Genomic DNA, 20,571 nt, shown 5'->3' with positions numbered 1-20,571 from the left:
AAAAGTGAATTTATGTTTATCTGGTTATGTTTATGTGTTATTTTTCTACAGATTCCTTGAGGGAATTTTTAAGATTAGTGTTTTCTTTTTCAGTTTTTGTAAGACTTTCTAGATCAAAGCAATGACTTCATAGATTTAGGGCTTCCCTTATATTTCTCCAGTGTTGAGTGTATTCCTTGGCAATGTTTGGTAGAGAGTAAGATTGACAATAAGCTAAGGCCTTTCCCTGGTTAACAATTCTGTGATTCTTTGGCTTTCTGGTGAGAAACCACAATTACATTTCCAGTTTTGAGTTGATTTACATATGTATAATTTTAGCTTATATATGTAGTTCTCTTTTTGCCTCATATTTAACCCATCATCATGCTTGCCTTTTCTTCCCCCGTCTTTGGTCTTATTTCCACCCCCACCTTCCTACCTCCTCCTTTCTCTAGTCACTGGTCCAGTGACTAGGGTCTCCTCTGCAGGGTCTCTGCAGCTATATGCTATGGCCAAAATGTAATAGTAATCATGTTCAACTTCTAGATTATCTAGAAGTCTCTATCACTTTCAGATTCCTTCAGGTAACAACTTTTATCTTCCTTTAAGTTTTGGAAATGAAGGAATATATCAGCCACAGCATGAATAATTAATAGTGGAATCAATAGTAATTATAGTTTGAGAAACCCTTGCAAATAGTGTCTTAGGTAGCATTATATGCTTTTTTATATACTACAAAGTTTATGTAACTTGGTTTTTAATGAGCTATTATGTTGTTTTGTCATATAAATATCACTAGAGTAAAATAAGTTTGAAAACTTCACCTTTTGGGCAGCCTGGGTGGCTCAGCAGTTTATCGCTACCTTCAGCCCAGGGCCCTGGAGTCCCGGGATCGAGTCCCACGTCGGGCTCCTTGCATGGAGCCTGCTTCTTGCTCTGCCTGTGTCTCTGCCTCTCTCTCACTCTCCTCTCTCTATGTGTGTCTCTCATGAATAAATAAATAAAATATCTTTTTTTTTTAAAGAAAACTTCACCTTTTGAAATAAGATCATTTTTATTATATATATGTTTAACAAAAATAGTTTTGTTAAAACATTCGAGTTTACTAATAGAAGCAAAGGTTCCTTCCGCCTATATTTGATATGATATTTACTTTCAGGAAATACAAGGAGCATTAAATTAAAAAGTGGGATCTTTATTAATAATTATCCCTGTCAGCAATCCTTCCAAGGCTTTAAGTCTATCCAAATATTTTTTTATTGTAGGGACTTGATTATTATTTTTACTTCCCCAAGCTTTCTTGGATTCTAACATTTGTTGTTTTAAAGGCTTTAGAGTGAAAGTCCAAGTCTGTTTGATTTGACATTATCTCAGTAGGGAAAAATGTATCCAAGAGCTTTAGGAACCTCTAATGGTATTTTTCATTTGTTACTCTGTGGCAGCTTTCAAATTAAAGGCCATGTTGAAGTTCATTTTATCCCAAAGGCATGTCAGCTTTTGTAAGCATTCTCTAATTGGTTCTGATCCAGGAGAACCAATGAGCAGTCTCTTGGAAATGCTTGCATGTTTTCACATGGCCTTATATCTGCCTGTATGTTATTAAAAACAGGGGGAAAAGTCCATCTTTTATCTAATAAGCTCACCTACATATATTTTGAAAGTATTCACACAATTGCATTTTTATTTGTTCTGATTTAGAGGCATCATATTGAAATGGGCCATCTTAGTTTGGCATTTGACTAAGTTCATTCTTTTACTTCGTTATGAAAGTATTGCTAAGATTATTTGACTTAATTATTGTGTTCTTGTCATCATGGTTGTTTCCCTTCATTCTTTAATGGCTTTATTGAAATATGGTTCATATGTCATTCAGTTCACTCATTTAAAGTATATAATTCAATGGTTTTTAGTATATTCACAGATGTAGCCATCGCCACAATCTAATTTTAGAACCTCTTCATTCCCTTATGAGCAGTCATTCCATACCCTCCATGCTTAGTCCCTGGCAACCATTAATTTATTTTCTGTCTTTGGGTATTTGCCTCTTCTGGACATCTCATTTAAATGGGATCACACATTACATGTGATCTTTTGTGCCTGCTTCTTTTCGTGTAGTGTAAGTTTTAGGGTTCATCCATGTTGTAGCATATATCAATACTTTGTTCCTTTTGATTGCCAAATAATATTCCATTGCATCACTATACTGCATTGGGTTTACCCATTCACCAGTTGACAGACATTTGGACTGTTGCTACTCTTTCTACTATGGCAAATTATACTGTTCTGAACATATTTGTACATGTTTTTGTGTGGATGTATGTTTTCATTTCTCTTGGGTACAAACCTAGGAGTGGAATTGCTAGGTCACACAATAACTCTTTAACATTTTTAGGAACCACCAAACTATTTTCTGTTGTGGCTGCACCATATTACATTCCCACCAGCAATGTATGAGGGTTCCAATTTTCCACATTCTTGTCTACAATATTACTTTTTTTTTTATTGTAGCCACCCTAGTAGGTGTGAATTGGTATCTCACTGTGATTTTGATTTGCATTTCCCTGATGGCTAATGATGTTGAGAAATCTTTTTATGTGCTTATTGGCCACTTGTATATCTTCTTTGGAGAAATGTCTAATCAGGTCCTTTGCCCATTTTTTATTTGGGCTATTATCTTTTTATTATTGGGTTGTGTGGGTTTTTAAAATATATTTTTAATATAAATCCTCATCAGATGTATGATTTACAAGTATTCCATTCTATGGGTTGTCATCATTTTATTGATGGTATTATTTGCAGCAAAAATCTTTAAAATTTTAAAAGGTTCAATTTATTTATTTTTGTTGTTGTTGCTTCCACTTTTGGAGCCCTATCTAAAAAGGCTTTGCCTAAAACAAGGTCATAAAGATTTATTCCCTCTTCCTTTCATTTATTTTCAATTTTAATTTTAATCTTTTGGGGGGAGGGGCAGAGGCAGAGGCAGAGGCAGAGAGAGAATCTTAAGCAAGCTCCATACCCAGCACAGAGCCCCACACAGGGCTGGATCTCACAGCCCTGAGATCACGACTTGAGCCAAAATCAAGAGTCAGATGTTTAACCAACTAAACTTCCCAGGCACTGCCCCCTTTCCTTTTAATAACTGTAACTCTTTGGGCCAGAATGCTTTCAGAACAAAATTAACTTTTGAATTAAAAACAGTATTAACTTTAGGCAATTTTCATTAAAGATCATCCATTAATTGCTTCTCCCTCTGCCTCTCTTTCTCTGTGTCTCTCATGAATAAATAAATAAATCTTTAAAAGAAAAAAAAAAAAAAAAGGACACCTGGGTGGCTCAGCAGCTGAGCATTTGTCTTCGGGTCAGGGCCTGATCCCAGGATCCGGGATCTCCCTCTACCTATGTCTCTGCCTCTCTCTCTCTCTCTCTCTCTCTCTCTCTGTGTCTCATGAATAAATTAAATCTTAAAAAAAATAAAGATAATCAATTAAGGAAAGCAACAACGAAGAAGTTTTGTTATTTCTTTCATTTTTTAAAAAAGATTTTATTTATTTATCATGAGAGAGAGAGAGAGAGGCAGAGACACAGGCAGAGGGAGAACCAGGCTCCATGGAGGGAGCCTGATGTGGGCCTCAATCCCAGGACTCCAGGATCACGTCCTGGGCTGAAGGCAGGTGCTTAACCACTGAGCAACCCAGGGATCCCCCTATTTCTTTCATTTTCTGTGAAAAACAATTGAAATGGTATCAAATATTTGCATAATATCGACAACTTCAGCTTATTAATTACTTATAGTCTTATGTGTGTTATTAAGAGATTAAAAAACAGTGTTGCCAGTTACTTACCGTAGTTTTACAATAGCTTTTATCAATATGGACAGAGTCCATTTTTAGTCTAATCTGAAAAATGAATGAATGTGCAACTATATATGCTATGCTAGTTTATAGGAAAATCAGGCTCAAACCCAAGCTGCCTTACATAGATAGCTCATGACTCCTTCTCTGACATCATCATCTATTATGCATGTCTAAGGATAACTAACTAACTACTAAATGCTTGATTTACTGAAATAGAATAAAGGGTTTGTTTACCCCATATAAATTCTGTATAATAGTTGCTCATTGCCATAAATAAGCAAACATAAGGCACATTTTCTAAAGGCTAATACATTTTAAAACAAACATATAACATGATCTTATGTGTAGAAAATCCTAAGGAATAGACACACACAAATACTAGAACTACTAAGAGTTCAAGATCACCAGACATAAGATCAATATATAAAAAAATCTATCATATTTTCAGGGGCACCTGTGCCCCTATGTTAATAGCAGCAATGTCTATAATAGCCAAACTATGGAAAGAGTCCAGATGTCATCAACAGATGAATGGACAAAGAAGATGTGAGATACACACACACACACACACACACACACACACAAAGAAGATGTGAGATACACACACACACACACACACACACACACTAGAATACTACTCAGCCATTTTAAAAAAAAAAAAAAAGAAAGAATCTTGCCATTTGCAACAATGTGTATGTTCCGGAGCTCTAGAGTATTATGTTAAATGAAATAAGCCAATCAGAGAAAGACAATTATATTATTTCACCCATATGTGGAATTTAAGAAACAAAACAGAGGAGCATAGAGGAAAGAAGGAGGGGAAAAATAAAACAAGACAAAAATCAGAGAAGGAGCAAACCATAAGAGACTTAACTATAGGAAACAAACTGAGGGTTGCTGAAGGGGAGATGGGTGGAGAATGGGGTAATTGGATGATGGGCATTAAGGAGGGTATGTGATGTAATGAGCACTGGGTGTTATATACAACTGATGAGTCATTGAATTCTACCCCTGAAACTACTAGTACACTATATGTTAATTAATTGAATTTAGATTTAAAAACCAAACAGGCTAACATAAATAGCATTTAAAATAAATCTATCATATTTTTTCTTTTTCTTTTTTTTTTAAGATTTTTTAGGGATGCCTGAGTGGCTCAGCAATTGAGCGTCTGCCTTTGGCTCAGGGCATGTTCCTGGAGTCCCAAGATCGAGTCCTGCATTGGGCTTTCTGCATGGAGCCTGCTTCTCCCTCTGCTTGTGTCTCTGCCTCTCTCATGAATAAATTAATAAATAATCTTATTTATTTATTCACGAGAGACACACAGAGAGAGAGCCACCCAGGTGTCTCAAAATCTATCATATTTTCATATGCTAGTAATGAACAATTCAAACATGGCTTGCTTAGTCGATGGAGCATGCAGCTCTTGATCTCATAGTCATGAGTTCAAGTTCCATAAACTTAAAAGAAATAAATACGAAATTAAGACAATAGTTTCATTCATAGTAGCATCAAAAAGAATACTTAGGAATAAATTTAATAAGAAAAGTATATATTTGTACACTGAAAACTACAAAACGTTGCTGAAAAAAATTAAAGAAGGTGTGAATAAATGGAGAGACACTGTATTTATGGACTGGAAGATTCAATATTGTTAAGATGGCAGTACTTCTTCCCAAATTGATCTCTATATTCTTTTTTTTTTTTGATCTCTATATTCAATACAATATTTATCATAATCCCACCTGGCTTCCCTCCTCCCCCGATTTTGAGAAGCTGATTCTAAAATTCAGATGGAAATGACAAGGACTCAGATTAGCCAAAATAATCTTGTAAAAGGACTTAATGCTGCTCATTTTTAAAACTTACTACAAAGCTACAGCTATCAGATAAGATAGTGTGGTACTTGCTTACATAAAGACATCTAAATCAATGTGATTGAATTTTGAAAATTCAATTTTCTGATTTTTCACAAAGGTTCCAAGGCAATTTAAAAGGAAAAGGAAAAAAAATAATAAAAGGAAAAGGATAGTCTTTTCAGTAAATGGCACTGAGATAATTATTATATCCTTAAACAAAAATATCAATTTGGGCCGTTATCTCATACCATACATTAAATCAACTAAAAATGGGTCAGAGATCTAAATATAAGAGTTAAAACTACAAAACTCTTAGAAGAAAATACAGAAATCTTTGAAACCTTGGATTAGACATTAATTTCTTAGAAATGACAAAGCACAAGTGATAAACAAAAGTATTCATAAGTTGGATTTCATCAAAATTAAAAGCTCATATGCTTTAAAAGACATCATTAAAATAAAAAGACAAGCCACAGACTTGAAAAAATTATTTGCAAATAACATATTCAAGAAAGGACTTATATTCAAAACATATAAAGAGCTCCTACAACTCAATAGTATGAAGATGAATAGTCCAATTAAACAGTGGGCAAAAGATTTGAATAAGCATTTCACCAACAAATAATCAGTGCATGAAAAAATATTCAACATCTTTAGTCACTAGGGAAATGCAAATCAAAACCATAATGAGATACAATATCACACCCACAAGAATGGCTACAATTAGGAAGACAGTAACAAGTGTTGATCATCATATGGAGAATCTTGAACATTTTTACATTACTGGTAGAAATGTAAAATATTGCAGTCAGGCTGAAAACCAGTTTGGTAGTTTCTCAAAACAGTAGACATAAATTTACCATCATCACCCAACAGCTTCACTCCTAGGTATCTTCCCAAGAGAAATGAAAACATCTGTCTACACAAAGACTTGTATATGAATCTCAAAAGCAGCATTATTCATAATCACCAAAAGTGGAAACAACCCAAATGTCTATCAGCTGGTGAATGGATAAATAAAATGTGACAAATCTGTATGATGGAATATATTCTCTGACAATGAAAGGCTCGAAGCACTGACACATCCTATAACATAGATGAACCCCCAAAACATTATACTTAGTGAAAGAAGCCAGACTCAAGAGTTCACATATTGTATGATTCCACCTACTTGAATTGTCCAGAAAAGTAAAATTTATAGAGACAGAAAGTGGGTTGGTAATTGTCCAGGGCTGGTAGGGGAGTGGCTACTAATGGAATGAGGTTCTTTACTGGAATGATGAAGATGTTCTAAAATTAGGTTGTGATGATGGTTGCACAACTCTGTAAATTCACTAAAAGTCCATTGAACAGTGCGCTTAAAATGAGTGAATTTATAGTATCTAAATTATATCTCAATAAGGTTATTAAAAAATCTTAAGCTCAGAAATTGACAAGTAAATAAAATCTTAATTAACTACTATACTAATATTTCTTTCACGTTGGGAAATATAACTGATTATTAATCGCGACATACATTCCTATCTAGAAGTACCTAGAGTCATAGGTATATTTCTTGACAAAGGATAGTAAAGCTCAGTGAATTTTGAGGATCATTAGACTCTTTTCTAGAGTTCTTAATTAATAAATTGACAGTACATCACCATGGCACAGTGGATGTGATCTGTGCTATGCAATTAGTAGACCTTATCATCAACAGCAGTTAAGTTAAATTTGTTGACCTGCTAAGGTCACCATAATCCTAAAATGGCTCACAAAGATATAACTAGATATGTTGGGGATTGAGAGTTTAATTCAAACTTAGGTTATACTACTTGTGGAAGAAAGTCGGGCGGCATTTCTTAAATTCCTTGTTTCATTTAGTTTATGAACAATGTTTGAGGACAAATGTGTCAAGAGGTAAGTACTGCTTAGCTTGGGTCTCTAGGAAACCATGAAGCCTTTAGGGATAACACAAATGTGATGGAAGTTTTTCCTGAATCCATTTGCCAGTTGTAAAATTAATGATGTGAAAATCAAACTGCTCCTTGAAAAACAAAAGCAGCTCTTTTCCGGCTACTGCGGCACAAGCTACCATGAGCAGCAAAGTGTCCCGCGACACCCTGTATGAGGCGGTGCGGGGGGTCCTGAACGGGAACCAGCACAAGTGCCGGAAGTTTCTGGAGACCGTGGAGCTGCAGATCAGCCTGAAGAACTATGACTCTCAGAAGGACTAACGCTTCTCGGGCACCATCAGGCTTAAGTCCACCCCCTGCCCCAAGTTCTCCATGTGTGTTTGGGGGACCAGCAGCACTGTGATGGGGCCAAGGGAGTGGATATTCCCCACATGGACACTGAGGCGCTGAAGAAACTCAACAAGAATAATAAACTAGTCAAGAAGTATGATGCCTTTTTGGCTCCAGAATCTCTGATCAAGCAGATCCCACGAATCCTGGATCCAGGCCTGAATAAAGCTGGCTGAATAAAGCAAGTTCCCTTCCTTGCTGACCCACCATGAGAACATGGTGGCCAAAATGATGAAGTGAAGTCTGCCATCAAATTCCAGATGAAGAAGGTGCTATGTCTGGCAGTGGCTGTTGGCCACGTGAAGATGACAGGCGATGAGCTCGTGCACAACATCCACTGAGCTGTCAATTTCCTAGTGTCCTCGCTCAAGAAGAATTGGATCAATGTCCGGACTTTATGCATCAAGAGCACCATGGGCAAGCCCCAGCACCCTTACTAAGACAGTTTAATAAATCCTAGTGCTACCGTTAAAAAAAAAAAAGAAAGAAAAACAAAAGCAAAAATAAAACCAAAAAAATCCCCAAATCCTCCTTGACATTTCAAAAAGCACTGCTAACTATTCAATAGCAAGATCCCAGAAGACCAGGTAGGCTAAGGCCTGAGAGAGATTCAGAGAATCTGAGTGATCAGAGGAAAGAATGCACTGACGCACAAAACCACATACAAGCCGGTGTGGAATTCCAGTGGAAAATCCACAGACAAATCCAAGCGTGAAGCCTTCCGAAGTGAAGAGGGCAGGCTTTATTTAATACAACGATCACGACCAGCTGTGGCCTGTTGTTCTGCTTGTGGGGGCTGCGCTCCCTGTTGCCGACGGAGCTTTCCTATACGCTCAAGTAGACCTCTGCTCTTTTCTACCTGTGGATGGGGTGGTTTCTCCCCATGAGCTACCACAGCGTTATCTGCGAATGTTCACTGCATCATGCATATGATAGAATCTTCCTGACTATATACCTATAAGCCATGAGACCTTTTAGAGAATGTTTGATAATGACTTTCTACAATAAACTATTTTCTATTTGTTGATTAGGGAGGAGGACCTCTTGGTTATCTCACAGTTTAATATGTACGAATTTTGACACTAATAAAATATAATACATATTAATTTACAGTCTATAGCTTTTTGCTTTTCAATTTTACTTTCCTCATGGGTTATTTTAAGGCATCAGTAATACATTTTAAAATGTAACATGATACAACTGGCAGGATATTCTATGATAAAACCAACGCCCTATAGAAGTTTTTTTGACAACTATTTTTTTTTTTAAGATTTTATTTATTTATTCATAGAGACACACAGAGAGAGATGGGCAGAGGCACAGGCAGAGGGAGAAGCAGGCTCCATGCAGGGAGCCTGACGTGGGACTCGATCCAAGGTCCCCAGGATCAAACCCTGGGCTGCAGGCGGCGCCAAACCGCTGCTCCACGTGGGCTGCCCTTTTGACAACTATCTTAAACAATGAAACTGCAGATTAGACCTGGAAATTCATTTCATTTTCAAATTCTAGGAATATGAGGTATGAATTTTGGTCAAGCTTTGATTACTACTTTGGTCTGTATTTTACTTTGTATTTCAATAGAGTAAAAAAGCCATCAAGAATATCCTACAAAAATGCACCTATCTACCAGCCCTTGAGCCATTTCTGTATGATGCACCTCCCAATATTCTGAAGCATGTGGTTGGACAGTTCAGTAAGGTAAGGCATGCTCTCTTTTCTGGAAGTGAGGGAAGAAAACTTAAATGACTTGTTAACTTTTTTCTGGTGGGTCAATGTCTTCTGAAAGATGGGGGCAGGCTTTACTTTTTAATTCTCACTGACTGTAGTAACAGGAGGGGTAACATAGGTTAATAAAATTAACATAAGTTAATAAAATTCACATATAAATAATTCACATTTCCTTCTTCCTCACTTTCTTCACGGCCTCTGTACTGGCTTTTTCAGTGATCTTGGGGAGTAAATAGTATGCCAATATATAAACACCTCATAATACAGATAATTTATATTGATAGTAATTTAGTAATTATCCTGGTATATGTTGGTCTCACTCATCTGGGAACACTGCAAATATCTTGTAAAGAGAGCAGCCCAGTGGCTCAGCGGTTTAGCGCCGCCTTTGGCCCAGGGCCTGATCCTGGAGACCCAGGATCAAGTCCCACCTCAGGCTCCCTGCATGGAGCCTGCTTCTCCCTCTGCCTGTGTCTCTGCTTGTGTCTCTGCTTGTGTGTGTGTGTGTGTGTGTGTGTTTCTCATGAATAAATAAATTAAAAATATTTTTTAAAAAAGGATCTTGTAAAGAAAACTAAAAAGCTGCCTGAGTCATTTATGACAAAGTCCGTGCAGTTTACTGGAGATGCTTTCAGACAGTCATTTGGAGTTTATTGAATTATTTTATGAACAGTTTTAACAAATATAGCCATCATACTTCTTAGTCATTGCAGATTAAAAGTAGTAAGGTAGAAAGGTCAAGCTGCTAGATGTAGGCTTAGCCAGCAGGATCAACTATTGATAGCAAAGGCTGAGAAAGAATGAGTGGATCTGCACAGCCATCAATGGCCAGGGGGACAACCCTGAGCTATAAAGAACTGGTTAAATTGTGATCAGGAGATTTGATTTAAGAAAATGGGGTCTTTGGAAGTAGCATACCATAGTGGGTTATGAGCTCAGGCTCAGGCTCTGGAGTTAGGGTGTCTGGATTTCCCATTTGCCAGTTGTTATATCTTTAGCAAAGTCTTGATGTCTCTGAACCTCAGTATGGTTATGAGGGTAATGAGAGTTCCTATTTTATAAGGTCACTGTAAAGATTAAATGAGATGTTATATGTAAACAGGTTTACATATAACAATAGGTAATGGCAATAAACATTAGTTTAATGCCGGGCACATATTAAGCATTCAAACCTCCTCCCCGCACTGAGAAACCCAAAATGTTGCTTTTAAGAAATAAAGCATAGAAGTGGTTAAGGTTGACTCTTAAAGAATTAATGGAAATGAATGTGAGGGGCACATATTCATGTGAATAGTTAGGTATAACGCTATATAAAGGAGTTAACATTATTTGTATACTATATTTCTACAATGAACAAAAACTATATAGTGTTACAACTTTTATATTAGGCCCTGCAACAGGTCTAGTTTCAGGTACACATCTGAAAGATGCTACTATCTACTAACAGGCTTCAGTTCTGTCTTCCATGATCTCTAACAGCTTGGGTGACCCTCAAGCACCATAGTCACTGGATAGCAGAAGGTTTTACATTGCTGAGGCTGCCTCAGGATATGGTTCTGGGTATTAGACACTTAGGTTCTGTTGTCCCCTTCTAGGAAAATAATCAAACCTTTTCCCCCTTTGGGTACTAGGTAAGAAAGTGATCAGCCAGTTTGATCGACTAAAAGGGGGAGGGAGTAAGTTGCTGAGTGGCTCATCTACGGAGTCATCAGCTCTTGAAAATGAGTAGCTGACATTATTTCTGAAAGTTTTATTTTATGGTCTCATCTTTTAGGCTACCGAGTGAGGTATTCTAGTTTTATTGAACTTACTATGAAAATGAACACTAACCTGAACTGAGTTTAAAATAAGTCATTAGAGTAAACCAGTGGGATTTGTGGAAGTTAGCCAGCCAAGATAAAATAAAGACAGTACCACATATCATATCCTCTTAGAAATGTGCCTTTGGGAATATTTGCTTTGGGCAGAATTTTGTGTTTTCTTAATCTAAGGAGCACTAGAAGGAGATGAGAAAGCAAGGCAGAAGGTAAAAAAGACATTAATTTAGTGTGGCTGGGGTCTGAGACAGGAGGTAATGAAAACTCTCCAGGCCAAACAAGATATTTAAAACAGACGTAGCTGTAGGCTATTTCATTTTTTAGAAATACACACTAGTATCATCTTTTTATTTTATTTTATTTTTTTTTAGAGCGAGCACAAGTGGACCTGAGCCTAAGGGGGCTGGGGAGGGGCAGAGGGAGAGAGAGAATCTTAGCCAGGCTCTATGCTGAGAGGAGAGCCCCATGCTGGGCTTGATCTCACAACCCTGAGATCATGACCTGAGCCAAAATCAAGAGTTGGAGACTTACTGACTGAGCCCAGGTACTCCACTAGTGTCATCTTTTATTGTCCACTGATGTGTATTATCATTCTGTCAGCAAGATCCTTTTGTAATTTTAAGTATTTGTTAAATGCCTACATGTACCCAGTACTCTGTTAAACACTGGAGGATAGACAAAAAAGAATGAGACAAAGTTCTTCTTCAAGGAACTTTATAACCTACCTGGGAGACCAGACAAAACAATTAGAAAATGCTTCAGTGTGCTGGATTTCATAGTAGACCTTTTTTTTTTTTTTTTTTTTTTTTTAAGAAGGAATAAATGAATGCAGTCTGAAGTATTCAGAGAGGACTTCAATGCAGGAAGTACAAGGGAATACAGCTGGTCGTGTAAGAAAGAGAGAGAATGGAGGGGGAAAGAAAGGGTGTTTCTGTCAGAGAGCATAGCAATGACTACAGAAGGGAGCAGCGATTCCCATAATGCAAACCCGCCCTCTCTCCTGCAAACCCGCCCTCTCTCCAGGACCTTTCTTGTCTGGCCAGTCATTGTTGTCTTGCATAATTTATTTCTTCATCTCCATTGACTCCTTCATCTCAACACATGAACATCCACTGTCAAATCCAGCGACTTTTTAAAGTTTTCATTGGTTGCTTCTCAAAATCTTCTCTTGGATTTGTTGATTCCTTTACTTTTCTGATTTTTCTTGTCTTTGTATCATCTCCTCAATTTTCTTTCTCTGCTTACTCTTTAGTATGTCCATTCATTTGTTAAACATTTGTTGAACATCTTTTAGGCACCAAGCACTAGAGAAATAAATGAATGAGTAAATGAACGAGTGAATATATCATTTGTCTTCAATGGCATTTATTTGTGACAGACATAGCAGCTGATAGTTAAAATATTATGTGGCAAGTGCACTGGCAGTGGTTCAACAGAATGCTACAAGAGAAGAAAAGTCATCTACTTCATCCCGGTATAAGAGGGAAGGAGTGTCCCAAAGAAAGTTTCTTAAAGGAAGGGATACTTGAGCTGAATCTTCAAAGATGAATAAGAGCCAAATAAATGTGGGGAGAAGTGTGAAGAGTGGAAGGGCATTCTGGGAAGAGGAAAGAGCAAAGGCAAAGGCAAGAAATGGCCCTGCATGTATCTGTTGAGCTTACTGAAGTGAAATTTAGCCTACAGACTGGTAGGGGGAAGAAAGCTGGAGAGAGATTTAGGACCCGAGTCACAAAAGGCCCTCTGTGCCTGCTGAAGGAACTTGCCTTTGATTTTGTGGGTAGTGGAGAGACCCTGACAGAGTGTAAGCAGAGGAGGGACGCTGCTTTACTTTTACATATGTGAGTGGATCCCCATTACCTTTGCTCATGTTCATTGCCTTTATTCCATCTCCATAACATAAAAAGCAAATGTATTTTTTAAAAGGCTACATTTTACTTCTAATCATCAGCAAACTTAGGCTCATTCTGTTACAGATATATAGGACATAAATTCTCTTTTACATTTCCTCAGATATATTATTTCTTTTCACTAATAATATTCCTACTTGGAAAAGAAAAGCTGACATTTTCATGTGCTTAACTTTTCAAGGTACTGCCACATGACAGCAAAGCTCGACGACTTTTTGTAACAAGTGGTGGACTTAAAAAGATTCAAGAGATAAAAGCAGAGCCTGAATCTCTCCTTCAAGAATACATCAACAGTATTAACAACTGTTACCCAGAGGAAATAGTAAGGTGGGAAAAATGGACTTTGAGTAGTTCAAAATTAGAGTTTTTCTGTTTTCAAATCTAGATTTTATATCCACTGTGTTAAAATGTGGTCTTTAAAATACTACATAAGACCAATGTATACCTTTACTTTTCTCTTGATATCTTTTCCCCCCTCAATTTAATAATGTTCTGATTGACACCCACATCTCCAAATCAAACTGGAATGTGATCTGAGACATATCTATACTAATCCAACACTAAAGAGTACCCAAATACAGAGAGTAAGTTAAATTAACAATCTTTAATGTTAAACTGATTTAGAAAGGGCCTACAGATTCTGATTTTCAAAGTTCCCTGCATATTATTTTTCTGCCCTAAGCTCACATTTATATTAGGAGTATTATAAATAGAAAAGAGATGTTGAATGGCAAAAAGAAAGTTACTATCTATATTACTATAAAAAAATAATGTTTGTGATCTGCAGGTGCCTCATTGTAATATAGCAGGAAGTTCTTTTGAAGATTAATTTTTTAAAATAAGGTTGATTTGCAGAGCATTAAACCTAAGCCTCGGTCTTTATAAGCCTAAAGAAGAACTATGCCACTAAACCCAAAAGAAATAAAAGCAAAGTTACCAAGAAAATATAGAATGATTTAAACAACTGAATCTTGAAAAATGCCCATAAAATATTCAGAATTAAAGACCATATTTACCTGTATTTGTCTAATCCTACATTCATTTATTTTCCCTAGTTAATTATTAGAGAATATAAATTACAGAGTTTAAATCTTGTAATTTATATAGGGTATATAAATACTTTTTCCTATTTAATGTCAGTGGTCTTTAATATATATAGTAACATTCATTGTAAAAGCATAAAATAATCTTCTTTAATATTAAGGTTTGTTTTCTGTACATATATATTCTTCTAGTAAATTCTTTTTTTTTTTTTATTTTTTTATTTTTTTTTATTTTTTTTTATTTTTTTTTATTTTTTTTTTATTGGTGTTCAATTTACTAACATACAGAATAACACCCAGTGCCCGTCACCCATTCACTCCCACCCCCCGCCCTCCTCCCCTTCTACCACCCCTAGTTCGTTTCCCAGAGTTAGCAGTCTTTATGTTCTGTCTCCCTTTCTGATATTTCCCACACATTTCTTCTCCCTTCCCTTATTTTCCCTTTCACTATTATTTATATTCCCCAAATGAATGAGAACATATAATGTTTGTCCTTCTCCGACTGACTTACTTCACTCAGCATAATACCCTCCAGTTCCATCCACGTTGAAGCAAATGGTGGGTATTTGTCATTTCTAATAGCTGAGTAATATTCCATTGTATACATAAACCACATCTTCTTTATCCATTCATCTTTCGTTGGACACCGAGGCTCCTTCCACAGTTTGGCTATCGTGGCCATTGCTGCTAGAAACATCGGGGTGCAGGTGTCCCAGCGTTTCATTGCATTTGTATCTTTGGGGTAAATCCCCAACAGTGCAATTGCTGGGTCGTAGGGCAGGTATATTTTTAACTGTTTGAGGAACCTCCACACAGTTTTCCAGAGTGGCTGCACCAGTTCACATTCCCACCAACAGTGTAAGAGGGTTCCCTTTTCTCCACATCCTCTCCAACATTTGTTGTTTCCTGCCTTGTTAATTTTTCCCATTCTCACTGGTGTGAGGTGGTATCTCATTGTGGTTTTGATTTGTATTTCCCTGATGGCAAGTGATGCAGAGCATTTTCTCATGTGCATGTTGGCCATGTCTATGTCTTCTTCTGTGAGATTTCTGTTCATGTCTTTTGCCCATTTCATGATTGGATTGTTTGTTTCTTTGGTGTTGAGTTTAATAAGTTCTTTATAGATCTTGGAAACTAGCCCTTTATCTGATATGTCATTTGCAAATATCTTCTCCCATTCTGTAGGTTGTCTTTGAGTTTTGTTGACTGTATCCTTTGCTGTGCAAAAGCTTCTTATCTTGATGAAGTCCCAATAGTTCATTTTTGCTTTTGTTTCTTTTGCCTTCGTGGATGTATCTTGCAAGAAGTTACTATGGCCGAGTTCAAAAAGGGTGTTGCCTGTGTTCTTCTCTAGGATTTTGATGGAATCTTGTCTCACATTTAGATCTTTCATCCATTTTGAGTTTATCTTTGTGTATGGTGAAAGAGAGTGGTCTAGTTTCATTCTTCTGCATGTGGATGTCCAATTTTCCCAGCACCATTTATTGAAGAGACTGTCTTTCTTCCAATGGATAGTCTTTCCTCCTTTATCGAATATTAGTTGCCCATAAAGTTCAGGGTCCACTTCTGGATTCTCTATTCTGTTCCACTGATCTATGTGTCTGTTTTTGTGCCAGTACCACACTGTCTTGATGACCACAGCTTTGTAGTACAACCTGAAATCTGGCATTGTGATGCCCCCAGATATGGTTTTCTTTTTTAAAATTCCCCTGGCTATTCGGGGTCTTTTCTGATTCCACACAAATCTTAAAATAATTTGTTCTAACTCTCTGAAGAAAGTCCATGGTATTTTGATAGGGATTGCATTAAACGTGTATATTGCCCTGGGTAACATTGACATTTTCACAATATTAATTCTGCCAATCCATGAGCATGGAATATTTTTCCATCTCTTTGTGTCTTCCTCAATTTCTTTCAGAAGTGTTCTATAGTTTTGAGGGTATAGATCCTTTACATCTTTGGTGAGGTTTATTCCTAGGTATCTTATGCTTTTGGGTGCAATTGTAAATGGGATTGACTCCTTAATTTCTCTTTCTTCAGTCTCATTGTTAGTGTATAGAAATGCCACTGACTTCTGGGCATTGATGTTGTATCCTGCCACGCTACCGAATTGCTGTATGAGTTCTAGCAATCTTGGGGTGGAGACTTTTGGGTTTTCTATGTAGAGTATCATGTCATCAGCGAAGAGGGAGAGTTTGACTTCTTCTTTGCCAATTTGAATGCCTTTAATGTCTTTTTGTTGTCTGATTGCTGAGGCTAGGACTTCCAGTACTATGTTGAATAGCAGTGGTGAGAGTGGACATCCCTGTCTTGTTCCTGATCTTAGGGGAAAGGCTCCCAGTGCTTCCCCATTGAGAATGATATTTGCTGTGGGCTTTTCATAGATGGCTTTTAAGATGTCGAGGAATGTTCCCTCTATCCCTACACTCTGAAGAGTTTTGATCAGGAATGGATGCTGTATTTTGTCAAATGCTTTCTCTGCATCCAATGAGAGGATCATATGGTTCTTGGTTTTTCTCTTGCTGATATGATGAATCACATTGATTGTTTTACGGGTGTTGAACCAGCCTTGTGTCCCAGGGATAAATCCTACTTGGTCATGGTGAATAATTTTCTTAATGTACTGTTGGATCCTATTGGCCAGTATCTTGTTGAGAATTTTTGCATCCATGTTCATCAGGGATATTGGTCTGTAATTCTCCTTTTTGGCGGGGTCTTTGTCTGGCTTTGGAATTAAGGTGATGCTGGCTTCATAGAACGAATTTGGAAGTACTCCATCTCTTTCTATCTTTCCAAACAGCTTTAGGAGAATAGGTATGATTTCTTCTTTAAACGTTTGATAAAATTCTCCTGGGAAGCCATCTGGCCCTGGACTCTTGTGTCTTGGGAGGTTTTTGATGACTGCTTCAATTTCCTCCCTGGTTATTGGCCTGTTCAGGTTTTCTATTTCTTCCTGTTCCAGTTTTGGTAGTTTGTGGCTTTCCAGGAATGCGTCCATTTCTTCTAGATTGCCTAATTTATTGGCGTATAGCTGTTCATAATAGGTTTTTAAAATCGTTTGTATTTCCTTGGTGTTGGTAGTGATCTCTCCTTTCTCATTCATGATTTTATTAATTTGAGTCTTCTCTCTCTTCTTTTTAATAAGGCTGGCTAATGGTTTATCTATCTTATTAATTCTTTCAAAGAACCAACTCCTGGTTCTGTTGATCTGTTCCACAGTTCTTCTGGTCTCGATTTCGTTGAGTTCTGCTCGAATCTTTATTAGCTCCCTTCTTCTCTTGGGTGTAGGATCTATTTGCTGTTTTTTCTCTAGCTCCTTTATGTGTAAGGTTAGCTTTTGTATTTGAGTTCTTTCCAGTTTTTGAATGGATGCTTGTATTGCGATGTATTTCCCCCTTAGGACTGCTTTTGCTGCATCCCAAAGATTTTGAACGGTTGTATCTTCATTCTCATTAGTTTCCATGAATCTTTTTAATTCTTCCTTAATTTCCTGGTTGACCCTTTTATCTTTTAGCAGGATGGTCCTTAACCTCCATGTGTTTGAGGTCCTTCCAAACTTCTTGTTGTGATTTAGTTCTAATTTCAAGGCATTATGGTCCGAGAATATGCAGGGGACAATCCCAATCTTTTGGTATCGGTTCAGACCCGATTTGTGACCCAATATGTGGTCTATTCTGGAGAAAGTTCCATGTGCGCTTGAGAAGAATGTGTATTCAGTTGAGTTTGGATGTAAAGTTCTGTAGATATCTGTGAAATCCATCTGGTCCAGTGTATCATTTAAAGCTCTCGTTTCTTTGGAGATGTTTTGCTTAGAAGACCTATCGAGTATAGAAAGAGCTAGATTGAAGTCACCAAGTATAAGTGTATTATTATCTAAGTATTTCTTCACTTTGGTTAATAATTGATTTATATATTTGGCAGCTCCCACATTTGGAGCATATATATTGAGGATTGTTAAGTCCTCTTGTTGAATAGATCCTTTAAGTATGATATAGTGTCCCTCTTCATCTCTCACTACAGTCTTTGGGGTAAATTTTAGTTTATCTGATATAAGGATGGCTACCCCTGCTTTCTTTTGAGGACCATTCGAATGGTAAATGGTTCTCCAACCTTTTATTTTCAGGCTGTAGGTGTCCTTCTGTCTAAAATGAGTCTCTTGTAGACAGCAAATAGATGGGTCCTGCTTTTTTATCCAGTCTGAAACCCTGCGCCTTTTGATGGGGTCATTAAGCCCGTTCACATTCAGAGTTACTATTGAGAGATATGAGTTTAGTGTCATCATGATATCTATTCAGTCTTTGTTTTTGTGGACTGTTCCACTGAACTTCTTCTTAAAGGGGAATTTTAAGAGGCCCCCTTAAAATTTCTTGCAGAGCTGGTTTGGAGGTCACATATTCTTTTAGTTGCTGCCTGTCTTGGAAGCTCTTTATCTCTCCTTCCATTTTGAATGAGAGCCTTGCTGGATAAAGTATTCTTGGTTGCATGTTCTTTTCATTTAGGGCCCTGAATATATCCTGCCAGCCCTTTCTGGCCTGCCAGGTCTCTGTGGAGAGGTCTGCTGTTACCCTAATACTCCTCCCCATAAAAGTCAGGGATTTCTTGTCTCTTGCTGTTTTAAGGATCTTCTCCTTATCTTTGGAATTTGCAAGCTTCACAATTAAATGTCGAGGTGTTGAACGGTTTTTATTGATTTTAGGGGGGGATCTCTCTATTTCCTGGATCTGAATGCCTGTTTCCCTTCCCAGATTAGGAAAGTTTTCAGCTAGAATTTGTTCAAATACATATTCTGGCCCTCTGTCCCTTTCGGCGCCCTCGGGAACCCCAATTAAACGTAGGTTTTTCTTCCTCAGGCTGTCGTTTATTTCCCTTAATCTATCTTCATGGTCTTTTAATTGTTTGTCTCTTTTTTCCTCAGTTTCCCTCTTTGCTGTCATCTTGTCTTCTAGGTCACTCACTCGTTCTTCCACCTCGTTAACCCTCGTCGTTAGGACTTCTAGTTTGGATTGCATCTCATTCAATTGGTTTTTAATTTCTGCCTGATTAGCTCTAAATTCTGCAGTCATGAAGTCTCTTGAGTCCTTTATACTTTTTTCTAGAGCCACCAGTAGCTGTATAATAGTGCTTCTGAATTGGCTTTCTGACATTGAATTGTAATCCAGATTTTGTAACTCTGTGGGAGAGAGGACTGTTTCTGATTCTTTCTTTTGAGGTGAGGTTTTCCTTCTAGTCATTTTGCTCAGTGCAGAGTGGCCAAAAGCAAGTTGTATTGGGAAAAAGAGAAAAAGAGAGGAGAGAAAGAAGTAAAGAAAAGAGAAAGAGAAAAAAAAAGGGAAGAAAAAGAAAAAAAAACGAAAAAAAAAAAAAAAAGAAGAAAAAGAGAAAGAAAAAGAAAGGAGAAAAAAAGGGGGTGGGGGAAGGAAACAAATCAAAAAGCAAAACAAAACAAAAACAAAAACAAACAAACAAAAAAAGAACCACCGGGGAGTATCTTGATTCTGTGTCCTTTAAGTCCCTTGGCTTCTCCTGGAAGTTGTCCGTCTAGCTGGTGTTCTGGGGGAGGGGCCTGTTGTGCTGATTTTCAGGTGTTAGCACTTGGGGGAGCTGCTGTGCCCCTGCCTGGTGCAGGGCTCAGTGGGGGTTGTTTACCCCGTGAGGCCGCAGGAGGAACAGCCCCAGTGGCGGGGCAGCTCTGGAAACCTGGATTCAGCTCCAGGAACTCCGTCTGCAGGGCCTGGAGGCTCCGGGGCGGGGCCGCTGATCTGCTCAGCTGGGGCAGGAGCGTCCTCGCTGTCCTGGGCCCTCCCGGCCTCTGCCTGTCCCGGGGGAGGCGGGATCCTGGGCTGTGTCCCGGCGCCCTGTGCTCCGGAGCCTGCGCTGGTGGATTCGCGCTCCCGGCCCGCAGCCCCTCCGCGGAGCCGCCGCCCGAGCCCCTCTGAGCTGCTCCTGGAACCGCGCAGCCCCCTCCGCACGGAGCCTCTTCTTCTGCCCGAGCCCCTCCGAGCTGCTCCCGGGGCCCCGCAGCCCCCTCCGCGGAGCCGCCCCCGAGCCCCTTCAGCTGCTCCGGGTCCCGCCGGGTCCCGCCGTGCGCGCTGCAGCCCT

The 20,571-nt window shown here is 38.2% G+C and overlaps 1 protein-coding gene and 1 long non-coding RNA gene across 7 annotated transcripts in view; one reads left to right on the top strand and one right to left on the bottom strand.

Moving 5' to 3' along the window:
- Positions 1–20,571, top strand: part of SPAG6 (sperm associated antigen 6) — a 72,965-nt gene that overhangs the window by 48,184 nt on the left and 4,210 nt on the right. For 2 of the 3 annotated variants that reach the window (XM_077896835.1, XM_077896836.1), the window contains 2 exons: positions 9,559–9,675; positions 13,611–13,756. In XM_077896835.1, coding sequence (XP_077752961.1) covers positions 9,559–9,675; positions 13,611–13,756 — 263 coding nt within the window. The remainder of the gene's footprint in view (positions 1–9,558; positions 9,676–13,610; positions 13,757–20,571) is intronic. The other variant, XM_077896837.1, reaches the window with a different exon arrangement.
- The window catches only part of LOC144313678 (uncharacterized), a 33,682-nt gene continuing 24,978 nt past the window's right edge, over positions 11,868–20,571 (bottom strand). For all 4 annotated transcript variants that reach the window (XR_013379306.1, XR_013379305.1, XR_013379304.1 and 1 more), the window contains one exon: positions 11,868–12,826. This is a non-coding gene — a long non-coding RNA (uncharacterized LOC144313678). The remainder of the gene's footprint in view (positions 12,827–20,571) is intronic.

Source organism: Canis aureus, chromosome 5 (genome assembly GCF_053574225.1).
Source record: "Canis aureus isolate CA01 chromosome 5, VMU_Caureus_v.1.0, whole genome shotgun sequence".
Taxonomy (NCBI): Eukaryota; Metazoa; Chordata; class Mammalia; order Carnivora; family Canidae; genus Canis; species Canis aureus.
The sequence above is the reverse complement of the archived record's forward strand: the minus strand, read 5'-3'. Positions and strand labels throughout refer to the sequence as shown.